A 10,609-nucleotide genomic window follows, 5' to 3' on the forward strand; every position below is an offset into this window, starting at 1 on the left:
TATTGAAGAACCATCTCACGGATTTCATACTAAACTGTTGATTAGCATCTCGATAAACTGTACTGTAAAGCAACACATGGCACAAAATTTGCAATAAAGCAATTGTTTTTATCAGAAAACGGCCATGATTTGAGCCGAATTCATCTCCTAGCAACTACCTCATCCAATGACAATGCAGAACAAGGAGCTGGAGCTATAGAGCCTACACAGGGCGTCTCTCAGTCAGCAGGTGATGGCTCTCCTCGCTGAAGGGGAAGAGTGCCTCCCTCAAACGGACCATGCGTCCTCTGACCCCAGCATGGCCGCTTGCGTCCTCCAACAGTGACCTACGAATGGGACGGTACACCTTGTAACGCCTGGGAGAGAAGGAGGAGCGAAGTAAGGGATGAGAGGATGGAAGAGAGGGGAGTGTTTGTTGGGAAAAATGACATGGCAAGAAATGGCACTAAGACATTGTGTGTGTGTGTGTGTGTGTGAATAAGGAGAAACTTCTAAGACTAGTCAGTTGTAGGACTACCTACTTGCAGACCAAATAGCCAACGAATGCAAAGACGGCCACCAGCACAGCGGTCGAAGAGAGCACCACCTCTGCAGTGTGTGAAGTCTTGGACACTACAGGGACAGAGAACAGCAGTGAGACAGAGAACATCAATCCGTCCAGCATCTACAAAGCTGCTTGTTAAAGCTTGCGCAGGATATCAAAATAAATGTCTTTGTGTAACCGACCAGGTGTATCCTGGGACTTGTCGATGGTGACGGTGGTGCTGGTCAGGGTCAGGCTCCCGGAGTCCTCCAGGGTGATGTTGACGCAGTAGGTGCCGGGCTCAGGAAAAGTTCGCCTGAGATGCACTTCACACTCTGATGATGGAGGCACGTCATCGCACATAATGCTGTGCACCTGAGTACAGGTGGGGTCTGACACGATGGTGCAGGCTGAAGTGGGGATGCTGAGGATGAGGGGATGGAAAGATGAAGGGTTGAATAAAACCACCAATCCTTTTCTTTTTCTAAAACCTTTTTCTTTTAAGAATAATTGTAATGTGCCATAGCAGAAAATGACTGTAACATCTGTTGCATAGAACAAGTAACGTAAATCTCTAATTCCCTAGTTTACTTATCGTGATTGTGGGAATTGTTCACTGTGATTTTGTATCACGACAATATAATTCAAATGATCTGAATATCACTGAAGTCCAATGTAACTGCAAGTCATTTCATTCTGTGTTGTATTGATTTATTTTCATGAGCTATAAATATTTAAAATACATTTTATTTGCAATTACTGAGAGACAAAGGGACACAATTTTGGATTTCACCCAATAGCAGTCAAGAGAAACACTAATATAAACTTAGACTTTTAAACATTAATTTCAATTCAATAAAGCAAAAAATGTATACTCACTTGCCCAGACATTTCACCAGGAAGCTTATGTCAGTGTTGGTCACTCTGGCAGCCGACACATCCACAATGCGACTGTTTGACTGGCTGGTCAGTGCGTGGTTGGGCTCTGCAGAGAACAGATTTATACAGTTGGTTTTTGATGTGTGATCATCTTCTTGTAACATTAAATGATGAAGCTCAGTGTCTTTTAGTGGAGTGTGTGTGTGTGTGTGTGTGTGTGTGTGTTCGACTCCACAAGTAGATACATTTATAAATGAGTAACACTTTTGATATGAAACTACAATCCTTCCATCGCATTCAAATGTGAATATACATTTTTTTTTTTTTTCAATTATTAGATTTGAGCATAAATCACTACAGAATTAAACCCAGGACACAAAAGGCCAGTTTTACCAGTGACTGGCTATTTGCCGTGCTGACTGGGAGACTGGAGCTCTGTTCTGCTCAGTGGGGCTGGACAACACAGTCACTTGTTTACTCTCTATGGTGTCTACTTGTTTAAAATTACAATGAAAAGAAGGAATGAGAGTTGCATTTGACTTTTGGTATTTGACTCTGTGAAAACAATAATATTGTATCCCCCTGAATTGGTTTTGTGTCATCCTGAAAAGAACAAGACTAAGAGTCTACAGCCATGCCAGCAGCTCAGTGAGGCTGGATCAACTTAACCATGTTTGATCATTTTAACCATGTTTATCATCTTTGTTTATCATTTTTGGCCCGCTAATATTTGATAATAGCCATTAACACAAAGTACAGCTGAGGATGATTTCATTCGTTTTGCAGTTATTTGGTCATAAACCAATCTAACAATTGACAAATAGAAATGTTGAACTAAGGACTAGAGGAATCACTAGATCCTTAAACTGTAAACAGTAAACTGATCTATAATTTCCTTTCAAAAGGATCATAATACCATAATAATCCACCACTTTTTTCCAATTATATTTTAAAGCCACTATGTGTTCAATTTGAAATTGTCTGACTTTGGCGTCATCTGGTGTTACTGTCATAAAAGACGCTGTGACACACAGCCACTCGCATTGCTTTGAAAGTGCAGTCTAACACCGACCGATAATGGTGATGTTCCCCGTGAAGGCCCCATAGGCGTAGCGGTAGCACCCGTTGCTGTTGAGGTTCCTGGTGCGGAGCCAGGCCAGGGTTGTGGGGTTCGACTCCGGGGTCGCATTGGCAACAGTAGGGGAGAGGGTCTCCGTGGTGGGCAGGCCTGTTGTCATGGCAGTAGGAGAGGAGGAGGAGGAGGGAAGGGGCTGGCTGGTGCTGGGTGGCACTGAAACAGGAAAAAAGGGACAAGATATGTGAGTGTGATGCAAGTATTTTGTATTCAAGTTATTTGGTCTTCATTAATATTGAATGAGCTCCTGCTCGGACACACACACTTCCCCAGTCGCTCTCTTTCTCTCTTATACACACACAAACAAATATTAGCTCTGGAGCTCACCCTGGGTTGTCTCCATCGTGACAGTCCCAGCATGAGTACCAGGAGGTGGAGGAGAGGGAGCCTCTGGAGCAAGAGACAGGAAAACATTTATGACACATCTAGGTTTGTGAGGTAACACTTCAACGGGCTCTGCAGGGAGAGTTGCTTCTTGCTTTGCCTTGTCTTACTTACCTCTTGTGGTATGGACCATGCTGATAGTTTTGGTTCATTCACTCTTTGCTCAGGTTGACATTACTCCACTTCATCTTTACATAGCAAATAGTTGTTGTCTGCTATATTAATGCTCTGACAATCGTACATTGCACCTCCAAAGGCATTGAAAATTACATTTAAAAAATGCAACAGTAGCTTGTGTTATCAAAAGCAATGCTGCAAGAAACAGCCCCTGAATAATCGTTAAAGATCTCAAAAAACAAAACTATCTGAATTGCTATGTAGCAGTATGTGAGAAAACAGGGTTTTAGTAAGACCATAATCAAGACATAAATCTGTTTTATATTACTGTCCATTATTGCTTGCACGGTATGTTCGTTCCAGTGTGACTACATGAATACGTGAATGAATGAAGCACCTCCAGACTAACTTAATTGCTTAAAATTGTTTATGTTCACCTTGGGTCATATCTAAGTGTCTGTGCCCAGTACCTGTGGGAGGTGATGACGTGGAGCTCCTGTGAGTTGGGGTGGCAGTGGTGGGCGGACACTCTACAGGGAACGCTGCCTCTACTACCAGCTTCACACTCATGCTCCCCAGCACGCTGTAGGCGTGTGTGGTCACGTCGCGGTGTGTCACCAGCTGGTTGCCATCGCTGAAGTCCCAGATGTAGTCAATGGCGGCTGCGGTTTTGAGGTAGCCGCTGGGGTCATGGAGCTGGACTTTGAAGACCACGTCCTCGCCACGAAAGAAAACATTCTCAGACTGGTTGACCGCAGCCTTCTGGGAGATGTCAACTGCAAGTGGGATCTTATCTAAGAGAGAGTGTGTAGGGGGAGTAATAAATAATGAATTCTCAAGGTTTCTCCTTGTGTTTGTATCTGTCTGTTTGGCTGAAACATGTTGAAAGTTGCATGAGCTGCATGTTTGAGTTTGTCTCCACCTGTGACGTAGAAGACGGTGTTGTCAGTGGTGAGGGGGCTGTAAGTCCTGCGCTCACGTTTCCTGTAGACCATGATCTCCATGACCTCTGCACCCAGAGGGATGTTGGTGGTGTTGATGGTCAAACTGGAGGAGGAACCGTCGCATGTCTCGAAGTACTGGCCTGGGACAAACAGAGAAGACGGATTGAGGGTTAAACAGTTACTCATTTTGTTTTTTGCGCGTGCAGGTGTGCGAAACTGAAAAGCTGCGTGTCTCACCCATTGCGTGCCACACGTAAACGTAGCTCTTGCGGCTCCAGTCGTTGCTCTGAGGGAAGGGCTTCCCATCGGGGAACACATTGCATTTTTTCACGTCTGTACACTTTCCAAAGCCATAGTCGTCCAACCAGGAAGTCCAGTTGTACACGTAGCCAGAACGCACTTGTCCATTGGCTGCTCAGAAGAGAAGAGAGGGAGGTTGTGTTATTTAAAAACTAAAAAAATGTCTCTGCATTTATATTTTAATATCAACAATAGGTCAAATGACTACTTGTTATGTAAAAGGGGTTGCGTGCAGTGACAAATCCCATAGATAATCATCTCCCAGTTTTGCAGCTCCTCTCAGCTTTATGGACCATTTTAGCCTCTTTCAGCCTTCATTGTTTTGGTTTTACAGCCTGCAACTTAATTGTTTTGGTTCGGTTTCACGATCCTTGTTTCTAGCAGGAGCAGGCAGTTGTTTTCAAAAAAATAAAAATAAATCCACTCGACCAAACAGATAGAGTAGATTGACTCAATTCAATGGCTAGCTGGTGAACATAGTAGAGCATTTAACTGCTGAAGAGCAGGGTTTTTCACTCAGGAGTTAGTGGTGACCAAAAACCGAGCTAAAAGGAGAGTGAATATTGGACTTGCATTCACCAGGTGGACAGAAGCACAACTCCAAATGAATGCTAATGTTGCTCTTTGTCTGCTGGATGTGTAAAAGCATATGCATCTTCACCATATCAACTTTAGAAATTGATTATATGTCTGTTCTGTTTCAGTTTGTTGACCCAATTGTTTTTATTATTACTGTCTCATATATGATGTAATGGTGTTTTGTAGTGGACCATGATGTAATGTGTTGGAGGGCGTGGCCTGGCCTTGCTTTTTGGCAGCACCTGAGGCCTCGAGGTCCGTACCGTCCTCACAGTGCTCATCCCAAACAATGTCCCCGTTGGCATTTTCCTTCTGGCATGGAGGGTAGTCCAGCTTCGCGGTGAAGGAGATGCAAGAGCCGTTGAGAGCCGGGCCATCGCTGGTCAGATGAACCTTTGGTTTACCTGCAGAAAAATTGGTATTTCATGTGAAAAATTCAAAACATAACAGGATGAATCCAGAGGACAAAGATGACGTTACTCACCTTTGTGGTGCATGAGTTCTTTTGGCTTTGGGTTTAGTGGAGGGTAGAGGTAGTCATCCCATGGGTTGGTGTCTGGATCCCAGCCAGGGATTGGTGGAATCGGAAATGGTGACTTCCCTGCATTCATATGCTTGTGGGGGAACATGTCCCCGTATGCTGGAGAGAGAGAGAGAGAGAGAGAGAGAGCAAAGCACATTTTAAGAATCCCAGGTCCCTTAAAATATGCTGTGAGGATCACTGAGGGAAAACTTGCAGGATTGTCTATCCCTTAGTGAAACTTTAAAATCATAGTCTGGAGTTTTTCTTTATCTTTCTTCTAAAGAAAGTTCCAGAAAAAGTCTTCATTATTATAATAAATTATAATTTCTAATTAAGTGTATCTTGCAAACTTGAAAAGCAGCTCAAAACAGTTTTCTGCAAGCATTGTATATGTCTCGTCTTTGAATGAAGGACTCTTTTCTTTTATTCCATCTGTGTCACCTGACATGCAGTGTAGAAAATAATGAATACCTAATCTATTAAAAACCCATTTGAAATGAAATCGTCTGATTTTGGAGTCCTTGAATGGAAAGAGTATTATGTGTGGATCCTTTTGAAGCTACCAAATGATAATCATGAGATCAGGTTTTCTCTAGATGTTAGTTTTAAATGAAATATTTTCGTTAGAAATTCAACACTTGAGATGCCAAACACTTAAAACAGAAAAAAGTGTGGAAAATTGGAACAACCTTTTAACACCAGCTGTTCTGTAAGAAAGGGAGATGATCACGATTTTGATACCAGATAATAATACCTGGTCTTCTCTTGAGGAAAATATAACTGATTCTACCAAATGTATTTTATTTATCAGTTATATTGTTCTCTGAATCCGTACCTTTGTTTCATGGCTTCTGTCTTAGTTTAGATTTGAGAGTGGATGACATATTTTACCGGATGGCAGTTGGAAACAACAAATTCCATCTATGTGATTTGATTAAAGGAAAACAATCCAGATATTTGTCGGAACATCAGACATATATGCAAAACATGGACAATTTAAACTACATATTTAATTGTAATAATGAAAACAACTCTGTTATTTTCACGTTGATAATGTGTAATAGAAATGTGTTGCTGAACTGGTTGATTCTTAATTTATCCCGTTGGAATCGTGACACCAGCTGGACAGTATTGATAGGCCTTTAAGATAAGCATGAGTTTATCGAGATATTTGTATGGATTTGCTCTTGTGTAGATTATAGTTTTCTGACCGGAGACCGTCAGCTAGTGCTCACGCCTTAATTAAGCTCATGGGACTCTGAGTGCAGGGAGCGGGTGACCGAGCAGGTATAAAAACAGACCGTGAGACAAACATCGAATATCAAAAGCCTGTTTCACACCTAATAACTACTACGACATCAGACTTTTAAGACAAGGCCCATAAGATTAAATCATATCTGTGATTTCAGTGTGAATGTTATATGATAGGACATGTAGTAAATGCAGTGAATATTTCTATATCAGATCTCGTCCGACTTACTGTTCAAAATACGATATCATAACTTCAGTTCAGCTGGATAACTTTAAAGAAGCACTACTTACTTTTGCGTCCATCAGCTTGATAAATAAAGCAGGCACAAACCAGGAGAAAAACGTATCGCAGGGCTTCCATTTCCAATGTTCAGCAGGCAAAATTGGTTCTCAATATATTATAATAAAATAGCCTATTCACATAAAAAAAAAATCTAATACTATTAATGTGTTCACCGACAGACAGAGCTTGTCCCTTTCTCTGCTCGTCCAGCTCTCTCAGTACTTCCCCCTGCTTGTCCTGATGTTTAATAATTCAATCTGGTGGCCGCTGTGTGCAAAAACATGTGATGTTTCTTAACAGGACGCATCTCATCCCTTATTAGTCTGCTGGACTCAGGAAACTCATGAGCGACGAGATGCGCGCGGACACACTGTTTGCGCACGTCCCCTCTCCCTTTGCCCTGATAAAAAATGATCAAGGCTTTTGATTCGAAGGAACGCTTATTTATTCAGTAATCTAAAGTTATTATCAATGCCAATGATTTATTGTTTGCTTATTTTGATAAAATGTGATGATAATGTTTGTATAATGTCTCTTATAAAGAAGTTACTGGCGCAGTCACACTTTTATTTAACTTATCTTTACCTTCATGCAGGATTTGATTGTGAAACTTGCTGGACAAACAATATTGTTTCATTGTATACACGAAAAAAACATTTCATACCAAATACATTTAGTCAACATTTTTAAGAAAATGTCCCATATTTTGACCCTTGCCTGACTGGAGAAATATGATAAATAAAAGGGACAAACATGGGACACAACGTGCCTAAATCTGTCGAATCGTTACCTATTAAAGGGAGGCTGATATAATTACATAATTACATTATATGGATATATTTCGGTTGAGATTTATTTTTCTGAACGCCTGATAAACTTGAATGTCCGCGTGTGACAGCTGAGCACATGACTGCATTATTTGATACATTTGTTTCATCGCGCTGAGTCACGATGAAACGCGCCCGCACACGGATGCGTGAGATGTGAGGGCCGAGCGGGTTATTGCGCCACAGCTGCATCCCCAAAAGCAGAAGAGAGACATGATATTGCCTTTTCGTTTTTCAACACAGTCCAACATGTGATTAACGTCATTACTCCAGCGGGTCTGCTGCTATCACAAGGAGAGTTTGGAAACTGCAACAAAGGGCTCCCAAACAACAAAGTGACATCTTACACATTTACATTTCTGTTCAAAAGTCAAAGAACAAATGTTTCCATCAATCCTACAACACACAGAGATACAAATTGGAAATTGCATTGTGAATAGCCACGATATTTGGGAGATAAAAGCATTTATCTGTTACTGATTTACAACAGGCTTTTAATTCCAAGAAACAAAAGAGAGGAAAGGGGAGACCTTCAGACTTTGAAACAGCAATAACGACTAAATATACAGAGAATACATTAAATGAGAATTTAAAAAAGATAATGTCTGAAATTCATCCACGACTTTCATATTAATTAAGAAAAAGATACACTGTTAATCAAATATATAATATCATTACAGATGATAACTTGTTTAAATGAAAGTCCAGCTGGAAATCAAAGATGTAAACTCCTACTTTGCGATCTTAAGGTCTGATAAATGTTGCTGTTATTTCAGTGGCTTGAGAGTTTTTCCTTAAGCGCTGATGAAGTCAGTCAGGTAACAAAACACACAACTCACTAATAGTTTTCATGAGTGATCACGTGTTTTCATCCACGATGTTGGGAAACATGAATGAATGTCATGACACAAAACATCATATGTTGAGCTGGATTCGTTCAATCCATCTCCATGAGCAAATCCACCAATGAAGGCCACGAGATGTGACTGATAGCTCCGGAAGAAATCTAGTAAATGGACTCTGAATGAACATTATTTATTTCTGTCAAATGAAGATGAAATGTAGAAAAACTGTTAGTTGACATCAGTACTGTTTATACCCCAGTAGGGGGCAGCACCTCTCCGCAGCTTCTAACAACAGGAAAGCTGGAGGTTGGTGGGACTCCTCCCTAACACACACACACACACACACACACACACACACACACACACACACACACACACACACACACACACACACACGCACGCACGCACACACACACACACGCACACGCACACGCACACACACACACACACACACACACACACACACACACACACAATCTCTCATTCCCTCAAATCCAATCAGATGGTATTTATATTAATGTCATTCATTGCCAAAACTAATTTATGTATTATTGTATATACCCCCCCGCCCCCAATATAATAAAATAAAATTGACAAATCACTATAAGACAGCAAATAATTTAAACAGTGCAATCCTTTAGAACGCATATATAATTGCAACTAAGTATTATTTTAAGTATTGATTCATTTTATGATTATTTTGTCGATTAATTGATCAATCTGCTATTCTATAATATGTCAGAAATGTCCCAGAATCCAAGTCTGTATCAAAACTGAGAACACTACATTGGAATATAGCTAATTCTGGGTATAAAGAAGGAAACAAATAAAACCAGTCCTATTGTCTATGGAGCAGATCCAGACTGTATTTGACGAGATCATAAGTTTAGGACTTACTTCTGAGTGAGAGCAGAACTCCAATGTGTTATTTCGATGGCCTCGGAAAGTTGAAACGTGAACTCTCTTTGGCCTTAGAAATAACACTTGGAGTTCTTCATTTAGTTGGTGTTCCCCTTTAAATGTTTCGTCAAAGTTGATCCAAACGGTTGCATGTTCATTTTCTGATTTACTTTTAGATTAATCAACTAATAGTTTTGGCTTAATACAGCAAGGAATCTCTGTCTGTCTGTACGTCCTTCGCATATCTCAAGAACCGCTCATCTGATCTGTGCATTGCTACGGAGCTAAGGGCCTGCTTTTGTCGGATTTCAGGCCTCCGCAGACGTCCAGTGTGTTGTCTGCAGCGGCAAGATGGCGTCTCATTGACTGCGTTCACTCTACTCAACTGACATGTCTTCACCTTCCTGGAGACAACAGGGGCAGAATGTTGCCTATTTCACCGGCGTGACGCTGTGAAAGCTGCTACTGTGTTTCCCGCGTTTAAACAACGGTATTTAGCTGTGTGACTTGATGCTAACTTATAACACTACTGATGTCACTGCCAGCAGAATGCGTTAGCTAGTTATAGCCATGCTCTATAACCGAGGTGGTTAGGTCAAAAGCAAGCCACTAATACGCCAATATGGAAATTACTAAAGTGTTTTCTGATTCACGATGTTCATGAGTTTCGGTGACCTGTGTGTGTGTTTCAGGGGTGGAGTTTGTGATTTCAGAGCTTCAGGCAAACATTGTGTTTACTTTTCACCCTTTCAGTAACTGGGAAAGATGTTTTTGCCAGTTATAGAAGAAGAAGGCAAATCAAAGATGTTGCAACAGTAGAATTATAAACTATCAATAGTAAAACTATTAATAGCGCACAGTAAAGCTTCTGCATTTATATTTTTACTTCAAGTGAATACGAAAGAGGCACAATGCCTTTAAATTGACTTAAGGTCTGTTCAAGGTGGAGCTTTGAATTTGAATATGATCATATTTAAATTGTTATATTTTCTAAATCAAATCAGGATCTCCGACGTAACCAGTAACCATGTCTCTGTAAATGTAGTACTACAATGTTTTCCTCTGAAGTAGAAGTACACACTAAGTGGTATAGAGTTGAGTTGCATATTTTTTACGTCC

At 40.9% G+C, this 10,609-nt stretch overlaps 1 protein-coding gene across 1 annotated transcript; it reads right to left on the reverse strand.

Annotated features, from left to right (window-relative positions):
• Positions 1-202: 202 nt before the first annotated feature.
• On the reverse strand, positions 203-7,182 carry gpnmb (glycoprotein (transmembrane) nmb). The gene is made up of 12 exons (XM_076075342.1): positions 6,927-7,182; positions 5,346-5,501; positions 5,104-5,265; positions 4,220-4,393; positions 3,961-4,122; positions 3,509-3,832; positions 2,865-2,927; positions 2,475-2,693; positions 1,403-1,508; positions 727-947; positions 522-612; positions 203-356 (listed from the first exon to the last, which is right to left on the reverse strand). Exons 1-12 carry the CDS (start codon positions 6,994-6,996, stop codon positions 203-205), a joined length of 1,902 nt encoding a protein of 633 aa, XP_075931457.1. The 5' UTR covers positions 6,997-7,182.
• Positions 7,183-10,609: the final 3,427 nt, after the last annotated feature.

This window comes from Anarhichas minor, unplaced genomic scaffold, assembly GCF_050575085.1.
Source record: "Anarhichas minor isolate MPS153535 unplaced genomic scaffold, ASM5057508v1 ptg000051l, whole genome shotgun sequence".
In the NCBI taxonomy this organism is placed as follows: domain Eukaryota; kingdom Metazoa; phylum Chordata; class Actinopteri; order Perciformes; family Anarhichadidae; genus Anarhichas; species Anarhichas minor.